The 23,456-nt window shown below is 47.3% G+C and overlaps 1 protein-coding gene across 3 annotated transcripts in view; it reads right to left on the minus strand.

The window, feature by feature from the left end:
• Window positions 1-23,456, minus strand: part of RPTOR (regulatory associated protein of MTOR complex 1) — a 132,069-nt gene that overhangs the window by 33,370 nt on the left and 75,243 nt on the right. For 2 of the 3 annotated variants that reach the window (XM_068413583.1, XM_068413582.1), the window contains exons 14-23: window positions 20,405-20,479; window positions 19,726-19,791; window positions 18,901-19,092; window positions 17,533-17,673; window positions 15,395-15,512; window positions 13,817-13,957; window positions 13,211-13,369; window positions 6,619-6,737; window positions 1,339-1,442; window positions 803-986 (exon numbers count right to left, since the gene is read on the minus strand). In XM_068413583.1, the coding sequence (XP_068269684.1) occupies window positions 803-986; window positions 1,339-1,442; window positions 6,619-6,737; window positions 13,211-13,369; window positions 13,817-13,957; window positions 15,395-15,512; window positions 17,533-17,673; window positions 18,901-19,092; window positions 19,726-19,791; window positions 20,405-20,479 (1,299 nt within the window). Of the gene's footprint in view, window positions 1-802; window positions 987-1,338; window positions 1,443-6,618; window positions 6,738-13,210; window positions 13,373-13,816; window positions 13,958-15,394; window positions 15,513-17,532; window positions 17,674-18,900; window positions 19,093-19,725; window positions 19,792-20,404; window positions 20,480-23,456 lie in introns of all 3 variants that reach the window. The other variant, XM_068413581.1, reaches the window with a different exon arrangement.

Here is a 23,456-nt window from a genome sequence, read left to right on the forward strand (position 1 = left end):
TCAGAATCCTTTGTGCACACTAAAATCTGACCGATTGCTCTACTTGGCATCACATCAGTCCTTCATGCTTCTGTAAATGGAAAAATGCCCAGTACCTGGTGACTGTCTTTAGAATGCTAAAACGTATGCAAACCCCTCGTTGGCTTGGTTGCACACCGAAAAGAGAAGTCCCTGCCGCTCCTCCCAGAGGTCCTCCCAGCTCTCGACCGATCAGCTCAGCTCTCTTTCATCAGGGCGACCTGTAACGAGCTTTGGTCTTCCCAGGAATAGCCTGGGCTCACACCCTTGGGCAGAGCAAAGAGGGGCTGCCAAGTGTGGAGTGGGTGCTGCTGGAAAGTGGTGGCTGCAGGAAAGAAGGTGACTATTCCAGTGCAGAAGCACCCATCAGTCTCTCAAGAGGAATGCCAGTTTGTATGTTAAAGGAAGAGGAATCTCCCCTTTTTCCTCCTCGGTCCCTGCTTTACTGAGGTTGGAGGAAAAGCACCTGAGGGTCACAGATCTGACTTTGCTTTATCACTCAGGCAGACAAATGTTTATGAAAGAATAAACGATCAGCTTTGATTAAACACTTCTTAGTAGCAGCAGAAGTGAGTAACGCCCTATCAAAAGCTATAAAACAAAATTTATTCTGAAGAAAAAAATTAATCAATTTTTATGTTATTGGTTAGAGGAAAACAACCTGGAGTTAACAGCAGCTAGAAGCAAACAAGAGATATGGAGAAATAAAATACAAAGAACAGACTGTGTAACAAACCCCAGCGGAGCGGGGAAGCAGTCGGATCTGGAAGGAAAGTCTCTGTACCTGTTCTGGCCCTTTGTCAAACATTTTCCTTGTCCTGGGGAACTGGTGGGAGTGGGGAGTATACTGAACCCCCATGTTGCCGACGTTGGCGGGTCTTACAGATGTGATGTCCCGACTGACTGGTTGTTTTGTCACATCATTTGTCAGGCTGGAGCTGCTCGTACTAGTGGTTGGAGGTGACCCTCTGAAGATCAAAAAAGAGGGAGAGGAGTCAGAGAGCACTGGCCGGGAGCCCCGCGTTGTCTGAACCACTGATACACGTTCCCTGAAACCTGGCACGTCTCAGTGACATTCACCTTTAGATAACTAGTGCAGCTTGCTACTCTTTGTCCTAAAAAGAAAACCAGGAAGAAACTCCCCACCTTTTCCCAGAGCTTTTCTTTCTGAACACCTTACCAGTGCTAGAACAAGAAGCTACCGAGACCTTGGCCTGTTTGCTCTGGTGCAGTGACTGGGCTGGCTGCTCGAGCGGTGGCTGGTGGGGAGCACCTCAACCCACCACGGCAAAAGCACCAGAGAGCAGCGCTGGAGCTTACCCGACTTGGTGGATGTGCATGCCCTTGTTGGTGGGGCTGGCAGGGGCTGACTGCGTCAGCGAGGAGGTGTCGAGGATGCGCTGGGGCCGAGCATTTACTGTTGCCTAGAGGAAAAAAAACACAGCAGAGTCCTGAACAGCCAAGACTGCAAAACACCAGCCGCAGTAGTTTATTGTCTAATACAACTGCACACCTGGGGCTAAATGAAGTTAAGCTCTCTATTGGTGAGCGTGTGTTTAAAAATGTATATGAAAAAAAAGCCCCTGTGCAGTTCCCAACACATAAGATGATTTTATTACTTTTTTAGTCAGAAAACACTTACCAGAAAGTCCCCTGCTGTTACTCACAGGGAAACGGCTTTGACTAACACATAAGCCTTTTCCCTACATCAGCTGCAGCCCGTGACCTGTGCCAGCCCTTGCAAACGAGCTGCCACCGGGCAGGCACACAGCCCCGGGCTTCCCCTTCAGCAGCCAGGCTTTCCCTCCCACCTCCCGACACAGGGCTGCGTTTCCCACCACCACCACAACTTGAACGCCCGTTCTGACCCTGATTTCATGTTCGAGTCAGAACTCTCCTCGTAAATCCGGCAGCTGCCTGAAGCTGCCTCCTGTCCTCTCCCCTAACAGGGCCAAGCTCTTCCCGAGCCCGCTGGAGAATGCACCACATTGCTCCTATGTGGAAGGCAGATTTACACGGTTGGGTTGCTCCGAGCTCTACAAAACACAGCCAGTCCTCCTGCAAAACGGTTCCCCAGCACTCAGCCACCAGCTAGAGGAGATCTATTTCCAAAAGAGCCTGAGAAATTATTGCCCTTTGTCCTGGGGGAGGCCTGAAACGCAAGCCAGGGGAAAGGCAGCAAGAAGAGAACAGCTACGTCCCCATCTCACACTCCTCCAGGCTGGATGCGCTGCTCACACCGTACAAACCAACCTCCCCTTTCGAAAGGGAGAAGTTCTCCACTGCTTACAGACTCCTTCCCTCCTCTTCCACATTACTCTGCCTCCTGTGACACGTTTGAAATTTTTCACATATCGAAATAACTTTTAAAGGGAGCCTCAGACTGGCACAAAAAAGCCGGAGGGACAAACACGGCTGCCCCGCAGGCAAGCTGCCTTTCATCATCTCTTCAAACGCTGAGAAAATCCACAACTCGCAGCGCGAGAGCTGAGCGAGGTTCTGGGGTGACGACACGAGGGCTTGCACCCAGCTGACACCAAGGCCAGCAGCTACTGCCACACGGAGCACGCAGAAGGCAAGAGCTGTGCACGTGGTCTGCTGGAGCCCCGACAGCTAACGAGCCTTTTGTAAGCCTTTACAAGGCAGAACCAACAACCATCGTGACCAAGAGCATCTGTCTTTGCGCTTAAAGCCCACTCGTGTCTGCTGCAGAGGGAAACTTGAGGCGCTCATGCTTGGGAGACACCCTGCCCTCTCCTTGCAGGAGCCAAAAGGTCTCCTGAGATGGCTCCACTCCTCCCTTCCTCAAACGACCCAGCGAGGTTTTCACCTCCCTCGCTTCGGCAGGGGTCAAGCCCTCCTGCCCATCGTTTGTCCGGCTCCCAGGGGTAGGAGCAGTGATGACTGTCACTACAGCACACCCACTCCGCAGCAAGCACCACATTGCCATGGCTGGGAGGGCAAGTGTTAGCCCGGCTGCCCCTGAGCTCACCTCCTCCCACGAGACAGGCTCGTTTGAGGTGTTATTTTCCTCCTTTTCACACGGGGTCCTAAAGGCCACTCATCTCCCCATCACCAGAGGCTGAGCAGTGCTACTGTACGGGGCTGGGGCAGACGATCACACCGTGAGAATGGAAAGAATGCAGAAAGAATTTAGTAACTAGTGACATATTATTATTCATAACTAATTAGTCACAGAAGGCTCAGTTTTAAGATTCTTGCAGTCAGGTCTCTGTCACTTGGAATGGGTCAGGTCACCTCGTTTCACAGCCGAGGGACAGGGTCAGCTAACGGTAATTTGCTGAAGGGGTACACAGAGATGAGCGTGGCAGACAGCCTGCCTTTGCCTGGGAAAAATAAAAAAGCAATTTCTTTCCTGAAGGCAGCGAGCGACGCGAGGGCTGCAGTTCAGTGATACGGCAGCGTGTTTTGCTGGAGGCAGCAGCTCCCCATTTCCTGGGGATTTGCTCTTCTGCCAGTCAAACAATCTCTTTTCAGGAGGGGAGATGGTAATTCATAATTTTGCAAATTGCCTCCAGGTTAAAAAAAAAAGAGCACACTGTCAGAATTACTTGCTTATGCACAGAAAGGCCTGAACCAAGGGGTGATGTGGTGGAGGAATAACTCCTGGGATAACTCAGCCTTGAGCCTTCCACTAAAAACAGCTGGATGAAGCAACCTGGGAGGAAGCAAACCTTCCTTAATTAATTGTGAGCTCAAAAAGTCTTAAAAGGCCAACACTGCTTACTGGGTGCTGTTTTGGTGCAGGCAAAAAGCGTGCTTTGGATTTTTGAAGAGATCAGGCTGGGAATGAGGGTTGTAGCGTTCCAGTCTGCATCATAAATATAAATCACAACACAGCCACGATCTGGGTGAGGAGCAGCAGTGCCCAACCAGCCCAGGGAACCACACGGCGCATCTCACACCCAGGACACAGGCACGTCTGTGCAACCTACTCACTGGCTGCTCACAGAGACATCCCCCTATTTAAAGACCGCTGGAGTTCGTTGGTAGACAAAGATCTACATTCATGGCTCCATTAAAAACCTGAACAGGACTGGTCTCATCTGAACACAAATATCCTGCTTTTAATTCACACAGTGCCTTGCAAAGAGCTATTTTACAAATGCAGACTCTTAAACTGGACTTTTGCACAATATTTAGTCCACCAAAAATGAAGAAGCAGTTAACCAGCGCCATCCAGAAATACAAACTAATTTGTTCAGGTCCTTCAGCTAAAAAGCCCAACAGCAGCAGGCAGTGTCGCACAGCCCGCAGGGCTTGGCTCAGCTCTGTGAATACAAGAAAACTTCAGCTGTCCAAGCTCCAAACTGAAGCCTCTTGTTCCCTGAATTTTGTATTAATTAGAACAAAAGGATTAAATATTCAACTGCTTTACTTCACCCGAAGCAGTATTTTCGTTTCAGCAAGAAAATAAACTTTTGGTTTTATTCAATGATAAAATTCAAACAACCCAATGGAAGATGTGTTGTTTGCACACACCCGGGGGGACCCAAGGGCCCGTGGGCAGAGTCCGGGCTGCTCCCTTTTATGTCCAACAAAGCTCGATTAGCACCAAGGGAAAATCTCAGGATACAGTTAGCAAAAATTTAATTGTTACTAATTTGCATTTCACATCAGACAACTCCTATAATCTGTGTGAGCTCACAGGAGCAGAGACACGGAGCTCAGGCTGTAAATCCCGGCAGCACTGCTCACAGGGGAGCTCTGTCCAGCATGAAATGAACAAAGGCCAGATCGTAACCCAGCATCTGAAGCCTCAACTTTCATTTTGGTGGGCTGTTAATAGGTTTCTTTTTTTTTTTTAAATTAAAAAAAAGCCTTTCTAGAAGCTACCTAAGCCAGGTGGTGCTGGCAAAAGCAAAGCCCAGCGCACAGCAGTTAGCCCACAGCTGCCCAAACTGCTGGACAAATTGCATATTTAAATACTTTCCTTATGGATCTTGTGGCCAAGGCAAAGAAGAACAAATAAGTTTTGTTCACTGAAGCATCCCCAGATAAAAATCTCTGTAAATGGGAATGCTGCTTCTATTGTTTTGCAAACCCCCTTGAAAAGCCGTTGCCTGAGAAAGTGGGGACAGAGCAGCTGCCCGAGAGCAGAGCACGAGGTGCCCGATACCCACCCACTCAAGCTCTTGGACTCCACTCAGTACAGAGACATTTAGGTCCAAACTTGTCAGAATCGACACAGAATTCACCAAACCAGCCATAACATTCACTACAGGTGTCACAACCACAATTCCTGCCGGCTGAGCACACCCAAAGGTGGCTGCAGGGCCCAGCAGCACCTTTCCCAACAGCAACTCATCTCTTCCCACTAGCGAGGGAGTAAGTCCTGAAAAAATATCTAAGACAGGAAAAGCAGATCTGGTTCCTCTTCAAATCCCTTTTTATCCCACAGCAGGAGTAACATTTCATCTTGCGAAGAGCCTTCCCAAACACAAACCTGGAACAGTTTCATGCATCTAGAGCGGAGAGAGGGAAATCTTTTACCTTTTCCTTCTCATTCACCTCCGTGAACTCCAGCCTGACAGTAATTTGTTGTACACCTGAATCGCCAGGGAAGGGCTGACCCTGTTGTCCCCACTGCCAAAATAATTCTCTACCCCACAGCCCAGACCCCACCACTCACTGACATGTACACTTAAAACAAATAAAAGAGTTCAAATAAATAACTATTGTCTCAACAGAAAATCAGATTTAAAAGCAAGAAATCTCTAAGGCATTAGAATGGTAGTGCACAATGCTGGCATCTCTTACTGCAACTTCAGCTTAGAAGCCCAAGTCTGAAGATTTGGCATTATTCGCTGGAAATCGTCAGTAAGAGACGTCATCTGGCATTGCAATGGCTCATGGTCTTGATGCTAGAGCAACTAGGAAGCACGGGGGAAGGACTGCGCTCAGAGCCCTCCGACACCACCGACCGGGGCGGGGAAGGGGGCAGGCAGTTGGTGAGAAGATGTTCTGGGGTGGCCTGGTGCTTCGTTTCAGGTGGAAGGTGAGGGTGCTTCTGCAGCTCCCCAGGCTGGCAATCCTGGACGAGCAGTGATGGCAGCCTCCAGGGACATCTTGTCACCCGTGGAGGATGAGATGTGATGAGGATGGTGGTTTAGGCGGATCAGGCCTGGGCTGAGAGGTGAGCAGTGGCAGGGGTGTCTGCATGCTGACTCACATGTACTAGTTCACCTGGATTGGAGAGCCGTTGTGGCTTCAGTCTGCAGGCCAGTCCCACTTGCATAATCTAAATCAGTTTGCAAACGGATAATTTAATGAAGTATATTTAAGCTTTCTCCCAGGGACTGATCTAGGTAGACTTCTAAACAAGACCTACCGTATACGGTCTGTACCTAATTTATATCCTAAAACAATCCCAGGCCCTCCCCCATTTATTTATTTCACCTGATCACGAGTTCATACAAGTGTTTATCATTTTGAAACATTAAAAGCTCCTTCTGCAATAGAACCAGACTGAACTAGGACCACTTACCAGAGCCCTCCAATGGACCTATTCAGTTCAGTCTACCTAAGCATGAAAAAAAATAACAGAGAAAAGCCTCAGAGACACACAGAACGGCATACCTTGTAGGCAATGCTATTGAGAACCTTCATAGCCAAGTCGGAGACATCAGGGTAGGGGTCAGCAGCTAGGTGAAGGAGTACTCTCCAAATTTGGGTATAAACACTGTTGAAGCTCACACCTAAAATCATAAAAAACAAAAAACACAAAGCCCCACAGCACATGACAATCCATCAACTCAAACTCTTTCATCTTATGTGCGAAAATTCATTAGAACTCCAAACATCACAATGACATTTAAGAAAACATCAAGAGAAGAGCTCAAAAACACCCTGTGTGGGCATTTTGTCTCCATTTTGTCTGTCTTTGTGAACTCCGCAAGGGCTTGTTAAAATGAACGTGGGGAAAGAAAAATAAATTAAAGACTACCTAACTAGGCTTCAGTCAAACTGCTAGTTCTCTAGGCTCCTGAAGCAAACAATCAGAAAAGGCCAAATGGAAGGGCAGATCATGCCTTTGGAGTTCCTGAGCTAAAATACTAAATGGTATAAACCCACAGTTACTGGCTTATATTTTTATAGTTATTTTTATTGCATTAATACTCAGCTTGAATGTTCAGGGCTTTATATATTCTACAAGTTTACTGAACATCTAAATGTTAAAGATGAAGCTTTAGGACCTGTACCTTTGCGAAGCAGCAGGTCTAACTCAGTCCTTCCTATTGACATTTGTACCAATTCCTCAACTGCCAACTTGTTATTTAATGAGAATATCCGCCGTGTGGTATTTCAGCAGAAGGGACTGACAGATTCAAAGTACAAATCAAATTAATAAGCATTCGCAACAAGTGACAAAATTCTGTGAACATTTTATTTTGCTGCTTTTAGGCGAATCTTTAATTTGTTATTCCTTCTCCTAACGCTCACAACGTCTAATGGTTGTAACACAGTCGCTTGGGAGCTGAGCCATTTGGGCAATATTAAAGTGGTTGCACTAACAACAAAAGGAACTAAAATAGGGATTTCTGATGAGTCACAATCAATGGTAAATGACAGATCAAGCTGTTCCTGCAGTTCCTTTTGTGTTTCTGGAGGCATCTAAATAAGAAGCGTTAGGGAGAAAGGGTTCCTTGGTGGACAAGCAGCTTCTCACCTTGCACAGCTACTACCCCCGATACTCAGAGCAACAGCAGACAGACTCAGACAGCCCAGTTTGGAACTGTGGCTGAAGAAGGCAAGCAGCACACGGTAATGAGCTTCAGGAGTCCACATGCCACACTTCGCGTGCTCGTCTGTGTTGGCCAAGGGAATCTTTCTTCTGCCAGGAAAATTCCCCAGCACGTGACAAAGCCTTCTGCAAAATGCGAAGGCAACAACCTAACTCCATCCTCCCGTCTGACCAGCAAAGAAAAGGGTCTCCTGCTCAGCTGACATCCAAAGAATTTTCCAAGTGGCGCCTGCTTACAGAGTTTCACATGGAAATCTCACAAATATTTATGACAGCACCACCTGGACAGTGCTGCCCATTTGCTGGGGGCCACGTGCACAACCGAATCCTACAGCTAGTCCTAACCCTTCCCAGACAGGTAACACACAGGGTCTGACAAAGATACAACAACGTTAAGTCCACCCAGGAAAAATTAAGGAATTGATAATCCAAGAAAGACGTAACAACTGTCCAGATACAGTAGAGTGAAAGGGCGCTGATCTGTCCTCTTTGGTTTATGCCACCTGAGGATGGAGCCCAAAGTGTACGACATTGAGGAACGCGTGAGTAGGGTGTGCACGAGTTGAGCAGAACTGAACGGTGCAAATCCAAGTTGAGGGTTTGGCTTTGGTCATAATAGGCAAAAGTCACTGTCTTTTTCAGCAGCTCTCGTACCCGTGTTTAAATAAAGGAAATGTCAATACACAACGAAGCAAGTCTCTGCTTGGAAGAGGGTCAGGCCTCCCAACCGCAAAGGATGGTGATACAACGCTTGTCTGTCTTCTCCAGGCTTCTGACCATTGAGGTTTGGGGTTTTTTTGCAGTTGCCACATCCATCCTGGAAGCTGCTATTACCAGGGAAAGAAAAGGAAGAGGGGGCAGGAGAAAGAGCAAGAGAGGGAGAGAGACAAAGTGCTACAAGCTGTGGGAGGAGAAAAAGCCCCAGCCACTGAAGCGGCTAGGCAGGTCGTGTCGTCTGAGCTCTGCTCAGAGCTCTACCTCCTACATTGGGTCCTGTGCAGAAGTTACATAAGGACCGATGGGAAATGCAAACGGCTTGATTTCCCTTAAAGCCCTTGAAAGACAGGAAAAAGGAAAGGAAGAGAAGGGGAGAGCAAGAGGGTACCCATCAGATTGGCCAGTGTCTCCATAACCACCTCATTCCTGACGCAGTCACAAAGAAAAAACCCAATGACATTTTTTTTATACATCTAAGCATCACCAAAAAAAACAGATTTAAGACAGAACTGTGCCAGTGCAATTCCTCATTCACTCGACAGCCTTTGAAAAGAACAGAGGGAATTTCTACAAAGGCATCTTGGGCTCGGAGCTAGTGCTCTAGGACTGGTCCTTTCTTCTGCCATCCCCCCTCCACCCGTGCTGGTGGTGTTCATTGCACTGATTCAATCCAGTGACACATCTAACATAGCTCCTTGTAAAAACCGGAGCACCGAGGCACTGGGATAATGGAAGGCAGCAGAGGTGGCAGGAGGAACAGCAGCTTGATTTCATGTAATGGACTAAAATGCAAAAAATATCCACAAGATGCAAACAAAGAGCTGAGCGAGGGGGACGGGGTGTTAATCTAAGCAGACAGCTCTGTAATTAGTCAGACTGATTCAAAGCCAGTTAAATGGACCTTGCAGTATAGATTTACATTTACAAAATGATTCCTCTCCACTAAGAATGTCAAAAATAAATTGCCTGCCTTTACCGACGACTTTGATTTCCTTTGCACATGCAGAACTCTTAGTGCAATTGAACAGCCAGCACCACGCAGCGGCCCTGAGGAAGGGACTGATACACTGAGGGTAGAGTACATGAAGGGTAGAACCACCCTGGATGCAAAAATGAATGCTCGTGGTTTTATTCATTCTTATTGATTTGCCAGGCTTTGCCAGGGCTTCTTTCTAATCCCCTGTAAAAATCACTGCAGTGATTTTAAGCCTTGATCTCCAGAAGAAGGTGCAGCCCACCAGTACCTGAGGACTCGGATACCCGCTTCCCACCAACGCTAATCCCACCTGCTTTGTCAATGTGTCTCCCACAGTTTCTCCTCTTCCCATGAGTGACACAGAAGGTCCCGTGAGAGCTGCTTGGATGAAGAGAACATCTGAAATCCCCATCGCTCTCTGAACTCTACTTTGAGGAGTGCGGACGCAGCCTGTTCCCTAGAGGAACAGCGCATCAGCGCTTCTTGCACAGACCTGACAGGCTGCAAGCTGCTCTCTTTGCACGGCGCCATGCAAAGGGGTTCCTGCACGCTCCAACCCCCGACAGCGATTCAAATGGCAAAGCACGAGTTTTTTCATGTTTTAACAGAAACCAGAAGCAGCTCATCAGGAAAAAAGATGTTCCCTCAGAGCAGGGAATGTTCCCCTCAACCAGGGCTGTCACAGCCAACATGACAGCAGCCCACCATGGCCAGCCTCTGCATCGAGCTTCCATTTCCCAAAACCACCCAGATTCCTGTATTTCGTTACTATTTATAAATACTGAGTCCCAACACTCACTCTCTTATCTGCTGCAGCTCACTGTCCACCTACATTTCTTGCTCTCCTCATCCTCGCTGCAGTAACCTCCTGCTGTGTTACTTCGAGGCAGCTCTTCAGGATGGATCCTGTGACATGGCAAATAGTTTTCTGCCCCCAGCCTCTCCTGCTGGAAAAGAGAACTATTCCCCAGCATTTCATCTCTCCAACATTTATTTTCCTCCTTCTTTGATCATTCCTTAACATAATCTTTCCAGCAACGCTCTCTGTAGGACAAGGACTTCAATCATGCAGTTTGGATATGAACAATCAGCCTCAAAGTATGCAAAATCCCCATCTTAATTCCTTCCCTTTTCCTATCTTAACACTAAACTCGACTAAAAATTTCCAGAACACCAAGATTAATGACGAGTTGTACACAAAAAGCAGTGAGGCTCGACTTCCCATCCAAACTGATGGCTTTGTTGACTAACCAAAAACTGCCTCTTGCCAGCTTGAAAATGTTGCCCAGAAACAAACGTCTCTTCTGGGAGACAGGACTGTCTGGCCAAGGAACAGTCTGCCAGAAAACAGCTGTACATGGTGCATTTGGGGGGGCACTGCCTGGGGGATTTGGGCTATAGGTAGCTAAGAAGTGGCTTGTAAAATGGCACAAGAAGGAACGGAGAGGTTTTCCCCAAGTTTATGGGAAGAAGCACATCGTATGACGCCTCAGCGTCAGTAAAGCGGATAGACTGGTCCAGAATAATCCCTCTAGCACCATGTTCCTAAAATCACAAGAGAGGAAGAAAGCCCTGAACACCACTGCATCAACCTGGGGAATGCAGAGTATGGAACACAGAATTAAACTGTGGTTGAAAATTTCTACTTTTATTATCACAGACTAGACTTCTGCTTTGGTTTGAGTCTGCCCCTGCGCCCAAAGCATCCTTTCTGCTGCTCTGCCTGTCTCAAATATTTGCCAGAGTCATCACTGCAGAGCCAAATTACCACGACCTCTTCCAAAAGAGAGAGAGTAGAGCAAAACATTTCTTCAGTGAAGACAAGCCTATCACCTGGGTGGACTCCTCTCTAAGTTACCCACTCTGGCCAGCTGTACAGCAGTACTTTATTGCCCACTAAAACTTTAAAGAAAGGGGTTAATCTGAGCCCGGGCTGGCTGTGCCGCACTACTGAGGGTGGCTGGAGCAAACTCTTTCCTGGGGGAGCAGGAGAGAGCAGGCTGGGAGATGGTGGTTCTTCAGGAGCAATGAAAAAAGCCCGGCTTTCAGCAGGCAAACGCTGAAGGTAATGGGATTCTGTGTGAGTTATGAATTTTAAACACTTCTATAAGTTCTGTCGTTTCCAGCTGGATACGAGCTCTTCCGACTGAATAGGAATGAGGGAGGCTTCAGAGAACTGCTCTTTTTGTTTTCCTAGGTCTCCCTCACTCAGCTCCAGCTCATCGCTAGATTCTTTTCCAACTGTGCTGTCAAGCTCTTGTGAGACACGCACAAGCCATCAGCAGACACCGGTTTGCACCCGTAGAAGTGACGAAAACTCAAGTTCTAGCTTAAGACAGAGAGAAATTTCCTAACATTCCTGTCACGCTTTAGAAGATCCAATTTCATTACCTACAATCAAAAGCAAATTAATTGCTCAAGCTCCTAATGAACATATGGTTTTAAACTGCCACAGGGGCTCAGGAATTACAACCCCAGAACGTTTCAACTCAGGAGAGCCGAGTCACCATTACTTCTTCCAGAAAATACAGAGTAGAGCAAAATGTTCCTTCAGTCAAGGTAAGCCTGTCACCCAGGTGGACTCCTCTCTGGGTCACACCACTCTTTTTCCACGGATTTTTGAAGGCTGGAAAAATGTGGGCACATTTACTGATTACAAAAAAAATACAGAGCCTTCCCCCAGCATTTCTCTGCTGCGTGCTGCCTCCCCTGCTCCCTGGAAGGAGGCTCTTCCAACAGCTAGGTCCTTCTGCACATTGTCTGTGTTATCATCCCCAAATGGGTTTGGATTGTTTGAAAAACTACAGCTTTTAAAGCAATGCTATGGTAGCAATCAGACATGACTGAGGAAGTTACTTGAAAAACAACTGAGCTGAACTAGCTCAATACAAACATTCCAGTTTTGTTCTATAAAAGAAATGCAAATAATCCATTACACACAAATCAGCCACGTGCTGCATAAATACAAGTAAAATTTCCCTTCCTTCTGTGCTCCAGCACTTTGCTCTGCAGAGTTCTGTACGTGACCCAGAGTCAGATGCTGGGAGGGAAAAAGGCTGTTGAATGGTGTTAAAAAGTTCAGTGCTGTAACTGCCTCCTGGATAAACAGCTGTAACATCAATAACGGAGAGGGGACTGGAGGGATCACCCATGAACTTGCTGCACAACAGCAGATTTCTATGAAATACTCAGTCTTTTTGCTTTTAAGACACAGCCTGGGGTTTCTTCTTTTTTATGTCCTGTTTTAACAACGTACACCCAAACCTGCACAGGCAATCAGCCAGGTAAGGCCATCTTGGATGAGTAACACAATACAGTGGCTGTGCTGTATAGAAACACAAACCACATGAAAAACAACCAGGGGAAGCAGTTAGTGCCAGTGTGCCCAGCTGCTGTCCACGGGGTGGGGAGTCCTCGCTTCCATCCTCCAGCCAAGGAAACCACAGTGGACGTGAAATTCCTGTATGAGCTACATTTTTGTGCTCCAATTCCTAACAGAACTGCTGTCCACCACAGCTGGAGCCAGCAGCTCTCATTTCCAGGCCCTCCATCAGAGCAGGAGGGACTCAGCTCTGCACGTAGCCTCACCAAACACGAGAGAAGCATTTCTAGTGTCATGGAAGTTCTGTTGGAGTAAGATCTGGCGGAGCTAAGATCCAAACGTCCCACAAAAGCTGGCACAAGCATGTGAAGAAAGGGGACACCAAAGGAACGGCAAGAGAGTCTTTACTCACCTATTAGTGAGTTCAGAGAAGAGTAAGAGCTGACTCGTCTCATCTTGTCAATGGTCTCAAACGACAGGATATACTCTTCGTTCTCGGGGCTGCCCAAGGTGCTGCTGGCGCTGCTGCTGGTGCTGAGATTCCCAGGAGAAAACGCAACAGAGCTGCCAGCTGCTGGAAGAAAAGGGGGCAGATGCCGGAACAAGAACTGGTGAGAGAAGAGTTTTCACCCAGGCGTAACAGTCCTTTTCTAAACCTTACAACACTCAGTGAAGGTGTAGGTAAATCCACACCGTTCCCTTTTAAACACAATGTTTAAATAAAGAGTAAGCATCAAGGGGTCAGAAACGATTCAGTTAAAAATCCTGTATGTTGGGAAATTGGAAGGCACCTTTTTACTCCCCAAACACTCAGAAAAATCAATACTAATGACCAGAAAATTGAAACTAATTATGAGGAGGCTTCTCATCCAAGCCCTTGGAGCTGGCAGCTGGATAATCTGGGCTCAAATGTTAGTTTCAGCTCGTGTTGTTTTGCACTTGGTGTTTCCCAGCTTGCAGGAGAAGTGAGGGAAAGAAAAGGTAAAGAAAAACAACAGAAATTGGAAATGTCTCTTACATTCTTCGTTCAGGCTGAGGTTCTGCAAGGACTTGTTCAGGTTCCTCGCTGTGGTAACTGCCCGGATGTTCCCGTAGGAGCTGACGGACCGCAGCCTCGGCGTACACGGGCCATCTCGCACCGGTGTCAAACTCCCACCCTCTGTGGATGCCAAATGTAACCACAGCAATCACAGCCTTCTGGTTATTTCCCAGCAAATATATAAGCAAAATACTACCAACGTGAACAGAATTTAGTCATTGCCCCTTAGGCTAAAACAGAACGAGGTATGACACAGGATCCTCTGTGCACATGATCAGCAAGGACCATATGTCTCTGCTGTTTGGGCTGTGATCTTGTTACATCCCATAAAACCAGGTGAGCTGAGCCTTGCCAGCGCCTGCAGACTGCCCAGAGAGCCACGAAGACTCTTCTCTCCAGGCCGATGCTGGGCCGCTGCCCAGACTCTGTGCTAGGACACGCTGCTGCAGCAGACGCCATTTAGCAGGCAGCATTTGCAGGCTTCTGTCTGCTGCTGCTCATTACAAATCCAGTCAATTTTCTCATTATAGAGAGTTACGAAAATTCTGGTTTCCTGACCAAATTTCAGGCCTGGTTTCAACCCATATTTCACCCATGACCTGGATACTTATAATTTCCCAAACCTTCTAGTTTTCATTCCTGAATACACACACAGTAGCACGGCTTCAGAACAGCTATTTTATTTTATTTTATTTCACTGCAGAGGTGGCTGCATTATGGTGGTGGGGCCAACGCTTCCAGTGCATCCTACTTATAAACACTTCAGGATTCTTTTGATAAGGAAAAGCACTATATAAAATGCACGTAATGTTTATTTCCTGAAGCAAAAAGGACAAATGGGAGAAGCTTATTTTCCAGTCTGATTTAGTTATTCAGACAACAGGGAGATTAAACTACCCACTGCAGCAACAGCACATGCTCTTGTCTCCAAGTTTCCATTGCAACAGTCCCATTATCCTTCAAGATTTCCAAAGCACTTAACATCTAAAGAAAATACAAGGTTAGCAACAATTTCACTCGGGCTTTTCACTCCTCACATAAAGCACCAGACACAACAAAAGGGATGGGACCACAGGCACAGAGCATAAAGTTCTTCAGTGCTTCTTGTCTGGTGCTTTACAGTAGCCAAGAGTCTGGTTGGTTCGTTGTTGTGTGGTGAGGCTTCTCATCAGGTCAACACGACACTGACGTTTCAGGTATAATTTGAGCAGGGGAAAAAAAAAAAAAAAGCCTCGTAAGCCTGTGTACTGCCTTGACAAATATGCTTCAGTCTTGATCTGAAGGGAAACCCTTTGAATTGGACAGGGTGTTCAGTCTCTACTGGTGAGCTATAGCTGTGTTTTGGATGGAGACTCAGCAGAGGATGCATTTCTATATGTTGCAATGTATTATAGAGCTAAACAGACATTAGAGCTACCCACCATGTCACTCAACAGTGCTGTTTGATGTATCACCGCCAGCAAGAACTTCATTGTGTTGGGCAAACTCCTTAAATAAAAGCTCCCAAGCGCTTTCAAGGCTATACGTCTCCTGCCCACACAAACACAAAGCACCTACCTGGGGCAGCTGGAGAAGGGAGAGGGTAATTCTTCTCTTCTTCCATGAACTGCAAGGCGACGGTGCAGAAGTTGCTCTCGTACTGAACCACCAGGTGACTTAAAGCCACCACCAGCTCCTGCGGAAAGAGCAGAAGAAACAGGTATTTCATGGTTATGTGGGTCAGAAACAACGGACCACAGGGAAACACAGAACAACATGGTCATTGCTGATATTATTGGGTGCCCATCCAACTAATAATTTTCCCCCCACCTCACAGGGATGAGCTGAAGAAAGCCAGAGCACTCTGTTTCAAATCTAGTTCTTCACAAGTTTTTTATACCCGAACAGGCTCCCACCACTCTGATTCTGCCCAATATTGTCAAACCGAAGCAGCATCACAGAAAGCACCAAACTGGCAGCTCGCTTCCTGCAGAGCAGCCACGAGCTGTGCCCAGGAGCCGTGCCCGCAGCCCTCCGTGGCACAGCCCGAGCCCTCCCCGTGCCGCACACGTACGCACGGAGCAGAGCTCTCGTCCCACAGCCTGTCCTACATTTGCTCTGAGCTGAAGGAAACAGAATGTGACAAGAGGCCCCTGGGGACATGGCTCAGCTCTTCCAGGCAGAGCCGTGGTGTCTGAATCCTACGCTGAGCCGTGCAGTCCTGTACTGCCTGGCACTGCCAGCAGCTGTGAGAACAGTGCTGCCTACCTGCAAGGGACCATCAGTCCCCTTATTCTCATAGCTGCCACCTGAGAACCTGAATTACTGTGCAGGGTGGGTAGAGAAGGGGCAGCTCAGACCCTCAATTAGGCACCGCTTGCCAGGCACTTGGAAACAGCAAACAGGAGAGGTGGAGAGCTGGCTCTGGCTGCTGTTCTCTGTTCAGGGGACTAATCTCCAAAAGAGAGATTTATGAATCTCAAAGAGCACATAGTGTGACACGCAGTTCTCTCTTGAATTAAACTGATTAAATGCTGGAACGAGACAACAAAAATTAATCCTCACAATGCTGGTGACAACTGTCAGGGTGCTGATGTTCCAGTCAAGTAAACACAAGCATTAGGACATCTAAGTACACCCATCAAGAACAATCCAGGATGTCAAAAACTATTTAATGTACTATTGATGTACAATGGTGCAGCAGAAACTGTAGTTCTCCAAAACCTGTAGAATTACTCTGAAACACTCTGTCATCCATCCTTGTGGTTTCCAAAAGCAGCAAGATCTTTCTACTGAACGGAGCTCTCCTGTTCTCCCCACAGCACTCTTACTCCCTCTCCTCTTCCTCCTCTAGGACTGCCACATACTCCAGGTTTTAGCAACACATTACTATTTCATTTAAAAGCTGAGGTCCTGCAATGTAAAATACTGCAATCAAACCAGTAATCAACAGAAGAGCATCAGTAGAAGAGCAGCCCAGCAAGAATTCAGTGTTTTGAGCACCTGAAAAAGACGTCAGTGTAATTGCTCTCCTTCCTTACCCCTGTCTTCACATTCTCTTTAAACTAAAAAAAACAGAATACAAAAATTCCCACAAAATCCTGAGGTTGTTACTCCTATTTCAGACATTTGCTTAGCGGAATACAGGAGCTAAAGCAGAGGGCCACTGCTGAACAGCAGCAACATTTTGATGTGAACAACAATCTTGTCAACACCCGGACACGATGACAAACCCCACTTGCATTATTCCTGTCAGTAGGCTCCTACATTGCAGAGTAAAAGAAATGTTGTAATATGTGCATCGGAAAAGGGTGAGTGGATAAAAGAGCATCCCAGAATGCGACCACCCTGCACCGAGGCTCCAGCAGGAGGCTGCTGCTGCAGCTTTCCCTGGTGGTGTCATTTGTGTGTACTGCTGCTCAGCAGGATCTGAAGCTAAAAGACTTCACGATGAAACAGGTACTTCCAAATGAGTCAAAGTCATTGAAAAGTCTATTAAATAAGCATGCTCTGATTAGGCACAGAATCAATGAGGTTGGAAGAGCCCTCTGGGCTCATCGAGTCCAACCATTGCCCTGACACCACCACGGCAACTAGACCAGGGCACTAAGGGCCATGTCCAGGCTTTTCTTAAACCTCTTCAGAGATAGTGACTCCACCGCCTCCCTGGGCAGCACAGTGCAGAGCTCATCAGCCCGGATCCAGCCCTCCCATACCTTTCTAACCATGGGGCTCCCGTCGTTGATGAGCTGGGCCAACATCATGGCTACGTTGTGATCGATGGTGGTGGAGTGATCGGTCCGTTCAGCCGAGTTGCCCACAAACGTTCCCAGTGCAAAGACCGCAGCACAGCGAACCTGGGAGACACAAACATTCATTATTATTTTCCTCTTGTTTCCAGCCCAAAGTTTGCCAGTGGGATTTTTTTTTTTATCCCCACAAATGGCATCTCTGGAAATCTGCACTACCGTGTCAGGTAAATAGTGAGGGCTAAACAGAAGCCCATGGAGAGTAAAAACCAAAACAGGCTCAGCAAAGCACTGAGTCTTAAGTATTCACAGGTGCAGGAATATATTTAATTTCCCAGAATACTCAGTGACCTTCCCATGGGTGATTTTTCCAGTTGACGTTGCCTAGAATATTAATTAACAGGAATAAGGTACACAGGGAGTTACTGTTGGGATGTGACTCTCTTTAATGAGTGCTGAACCACAGTCTTCAGATAAGGGCTTACAGAAACATAGAAGGTGATGGAAAAATGAAAAGGAGAAGAGAGAGCAGCTCAAATCAGGGAAAACTTTGCCAGATCCCCCAAAGAACAGAGGGATCAGACGGCCCGGTAACCCTACAGCTTGTCTTGGCAGAGACTGCACATGGGGGGGATATGTGCTGCCCAAAGAGGTGGGGGGGTGCCCCAAGGACAGCCACCCCCTCCGCACAAACACTGCTTCAGAAACAGGGGAAAGTGGGGCCAGAGGAAGGAGGTGGAGGGTGCAGGACAGAAAGCCTGAATGTGAAGGGGAATCTAATCTTTAATCACTGCACGTTAGCGATGGTGTTTATCTCCAGGCTTACTTCTCCCACACGCGCTGTAATTTCACCGGGGTCTGACAGGCTCTGTCAATCACAGCCAGGTTCTGCACAAGAATCGCTTCTCTCTCGGAGAGTTTGTCACAAAGGTAAAACACATCCAAAGATGTACTTTCACACATAGCAGGAGGAGAGCAGTTTTCATACTTGGACAAAAAGACTAGAGGGGGTTTTTGCAACAAACAGCTAGTTTTGGGACCACATTTTTAACAAGCTTCTGATAAGAAAGTAAGCAAAACCGTGGTGTTTCCTAACCCCAGTGCCAACATTCCCAGGCTCTGGGGCTGTATGAACTCCCCCTGTGGTTTTTTGGTTACTTCTCCTGCAGGGTTTGTATGACTTGCACCACCTTGAAGAACCAGCAATAAGATCTTTCTTTGAACCAGACACAGTCACAAAGCTCTCGAAGGCCCTGGTTTTGCAAGTATTTCTGTAGCCCTCTGCCAGAATTCTGCCAGTTCCACTGGCATTTACTTAAAAAGCTGGACTTTTACCTCTGGGATTGGATCTGAGAGGAGACTGTAGAGCTTTTCGTGAGCGCTGTCTCTCACACCACACCACCTGGCTGAGTCAAAGTTCTGCCAAATACGTCCCAAACAAATGGCCACCCACTGACGCAGAAGAGGATGGGGATCATTTAACTGCTCCAGGCAAATAGCAATCAGGTTTCCTTGAAGGCAAGCTTCCTAAAACACAAATCAATGCAATTTATTTTGGATGACAGCTTCCCACCTCATCATCAAAAAAGAAAATTATTTCTGAAATAGACAGGAAATCAAGAGAAAATAATTATTCAGTGGTTATATACTGATCTTGTTACAAAACACCACTTGGAAGCAGCACGAAGGGAAGGTCAACTACCCGCTGCTATCGCTAGGTAAATAGCTGAGCATTAGAAACGCTTCCCATAACACATAAAGCCTGTTTTTTCCTCATTGGAAATACTCCTTGCACCTGTCAGAGCCCCAAGGTTTATGGCTCATTCCACATACCCTCTTCCCAAGAACTTTATCACAGCCATCAAGTTTCCACTCGACAGGAACCAGGCACTATTTCTTTCATAGTGCAGTGGAGGGGCAGTCGGGGAGTGACTTGTGTCCTTAACCTCCGCTGCCAGCTGCCACATACAGAATGTCTGTCACACCTCCAGGTCAATTTTTCTTTCAATCCACACAAAAATCATGTAAAGCAATCTTCTATTGCAGTTTTCCAGTTCAGGGCTGTGCTTTAAGGCAGGCCAGGACCCTTTTATCAAAGTAAAGGCACAATGCAGAGAAGAGGCAGGAGAGAATGAAAGGGAAAAGGATGTTGGGACTCACCTGCCCAGTGTTGTAGTTGTTAACGATTACAGCCAGGATAAAAGCCGTCATCGTCCTGTGTTCAGCCTTAAAACAATACACAACTAATTGTTATCTAGAAAACAAGTCAGAGAACAACCACATCCCACGCTTTCTGAAACATGAGATTATTCTACGTGCAGTTTGTACCCCATTAAAGGAACAAGAGAGGGGAAAGCAAGCTAGGATTTTCTTGTCATCCAGCCCTGTCACTAGTTACACCTGAGACACTTCACCAGACTGCCAACACGATCCCCCCAACCAACCTCTGTACATTGCTCTGGAGGAGGCACACAAACCCCTGTTACAGAAAACCAAAAAAACCTTCTGCAGAGGGAATATGAAAGTCACAGTGCAACTAGACTGCCTCTGCACCCAGCCCCCAGGAGCCCCAGCATCACCACCGAGTGATCTGCACTTATGCACCTTTAAATAAGTTTGCAAATTCTCGACTGGTTTGGCTGTCTCTGTCACCCATTGTAACTCCCCTGGGCACTGACTCCACAGCTCAGCAGTGACTCTGCAGCAGAGCAGTGGGTGTCACTGATGGAGGTGGGAGGCAGCCCTGCCTTAGCACCAGCTGCAGCAGAACAGCAGCAGATAAGCTAAGACAAGGTAAGCAAACGCTAGAAGGGTCTGAATAAAGATGACTTGTCCTTACTGGCATATAGGGATCTGCCAGGACTGAAAGGAAATACTTGTGACCGTTGTCCTTCACAAGGTCAGCTTGGCATGACTGAAAAAGGAGACAAAGAAAAACACAATGAGTATTCATAAAAATATTTTTTCCTCCAATGACATATGAATATTTCATGTCAATCATTTTTCTCAAACCTTGTTTTCACTTGAGAAGCAAAATAAAGTGCAAGCTCTGCATTGGGGCCGCAACCAAACATCCTGCAGGAGAAGGGCCGACAGGGAAGAGCAGTGAAAGCAGGGAACCCTCCGCCACCCTCCAACACAACAGAAACGGCAGCTGAAAATGGGACCTCCTGCTTAGGAGAAGAGTTAAACTTGACATCTCTGTCCCACATTAAACCTTCATCGGTACTTGAGAGCCACCAAAAGCAAAACCAAGGAGAAATCAGATTTTGTTTTTGTTTTTATACATTTAACTGAATAAAAATTATTTAAGATTACATCTTCTAAAAGCCCCTAGTCTAATTCTCCACTTGATTTCCAATCCCATGTCAAGGCAATCAGCTCACCATAGATCAGGGCTGCTGATAATTGCTGCTCACTATCTCCTCGCACAGTCAGATATCTGCCCAACTACTGCAAGACCCTGTGACATTCCCCAGGCAGGGGGTAAGCGCCCCGACCTTTCCTCTGAGAGGCCACTATGGTCACACGCTGGCTACCAAGAGCCAAGCAAGCAGCTCGTGCTGCATGTGCGGACGTCCGTGGGCACTGCTGGCTGCGAGCGCCCGGCCCAGGCTGCTGCAGATGGCTCGAGTCCCTCCTCGATAACCCAGCACACGTTTCTCTTCCAGGGGCCCCCATCACTGAGCGATTACCAGGAAATCTGTACGGGTGCGGTGCAGAATTATTCATGCTTTATATATTCATTATGTTCTGTCCAATCCCCTGCCTCGGTGGGACTAGATTTTGACAAGAAGATTTCAACTCCCCTACCCAAACGAGACTAATTGCTGCATTATCTGGTCAAGTGCTAACACGTATTAAATCGCCTACTACACACAACCAACAACTGCAGAGCAACTCCCCCATCGTTAAAAGCCTGGAAGGAGAATAACGCAGGTTTTCCTGGGGCAGTATCAGCAGTGAAGCACACCATGGTTTTGCTAACGTACCAACTTGGGCTTCAGGTTGACATACGAGGGTCAAACCGAAAGAATACAGACTATGGCAGGGAAACGTCAGGGAGGAAATACTGCCTTGGCCGGCCGCTCCCCGTGGTTCTAGTGTATGCTTCATGCCAGAGACAGGATCATGCATTTTTTATCAGACATAGAAGGTGAAGGAGGAAGCTAATTGTTCAAAGGAGAGGGGATGGCAAGACAGAGATGCAAGAGAATATTTTATTGCTGAAGGGAGTAAAGATGCTGGTTTTGGCAGCCCAAAGAGCAGAGGGAAGGGATTGATGCCAGGCTGCAGCGACGAGAGGCTTTCCTGACTTCTGTGTTAACGCTGCACAAAAACCAGGCTTCCTTCCTTCCCCCTTCTCATTCTCGGTGCAAATACCTTCTGCTCCTTACAAAAAACAACCTCTTTGCTATAACACAGGCAAGCAGACACCACCACAGAGGAGGCTGCCCCTCTGCACACTGCAGTTATTGTGCTGCCACTGTTCCCCAGACACCTGAGGCTCGCGGGAGGGAGGGAGGCAGCTCCTATAAAAGCAGCACATTTGGTCAAACCCTCCCTGCCTCGATCCTGCGAACAATATGGAAAGCAGCACCAGTGACACCTCCTCCTCAGGGAATAGGCAGCCCCATTTGTGAATAATGACAACATGACCAAAACAAGCTGCAGGCTGGGTGTGAAAGTGCAGAACTTACATAAAATACAAAGTTCCCAGTGCTGGGGAGAGAGTAGAGCACAGATCTCCTCTTTCTCCTTAACACAACGTATGTGCTGTGTAACTTACCCCTAAAAACCTCCCCGGTTCCTGGAATGCAGCACGGCCCCAGCTCAGGGGTGTCCTGGGCGACCGCACTGCCCAGGGAACCCTCACCCCCCGGCGGGTACCATCACCAACTCATCTTCAGGGAACACTTAACTTGAATATTTGTATTAATCATGAGAAAGGGCAGGCACAACCCTGCCAAAACAGGACACATCTGGAAAGTAAGCTTACTATTTACATCCCTCCATTGCTTTAAAAAATATGAGAAATTGCTCATAAAATTGCTTTCTGTTGTCTTCAGCCCGCTCTCTGCAGGGGTAAGGTCTCTTTTCTGCTGTCCCACTTTAGCAGTATTCACATTTTCAGTACTGGTTAATGCACAGGCTTTTTTGGTCTTGCTTAAATTCCCAATTATAATCCTTATTGCAGGTAGGGGGATTTTTTTTTCCCTTTAAATTCAAGTATTTAAGGTTTAGAAGGTGCTGTTTACCAAACATCAGCAATGTAGCATGTAGTGAATTCTCGATCTAAACCCTATTTGCAAGTGTTACAGCCATCTCCATGTGGCAGCACACAACACTACTCCCACACCAACCCACGCCCGCCAGATCCCTCCAGCAGGCGACTCTGAACCACCCCTCGCTGTGCAGCTCGGTCTAGAAATACTCCAGCAGGCTCCAGGCAGAGGTGACCAGAGTCCTCCATGAACAGCCTACGAAAAATCATCTGATTATACATGGAATTAAAGCAGATTAATCTAAATATTCCAATGTTTATTAGGGACACACACACATCACACACGATTCTGTCTGAGGTGCAATGTTTCTGTAACACTGTTGATTTATCCTGTCATTTTTATGACACAACACAACTCTTCACAGCACACCGTGCTCACCGAAGGTATCGTCTGAACGGACACGTGGAGGCTTCCTCCTGCCTCCCACCCAAAGAGAGGGAGGGACCACACAGACAGACTCTCTCAGCAGGATATTCTGCTCTCCAGGGCACTGGCAAGTCCTCTCTAGCTCATCCTCAGGCACACCTGCTGTGCAGCGCAGTGTGCTCCCCACGGCTCACACGGGTCAAACTGCTGCATCACCAGATCACCCAAAACACTAATGAC

Source organism: Nyctibius grandis, chromosome 15 (assembly GCF_013368605.1).
Source record: "Nyctibius grandis isolate bNycGra1 chromosome 15, bNycGra1.pri, whole genome shotgun sequence".
Taxonomy (NCBI): domain Eukaryota; kingdom Metazoa; phylum Chordata; class Aves; order Nyctibiiformes; family Nyctibiidae; genus Nyctibius; species Nyctibius grandis.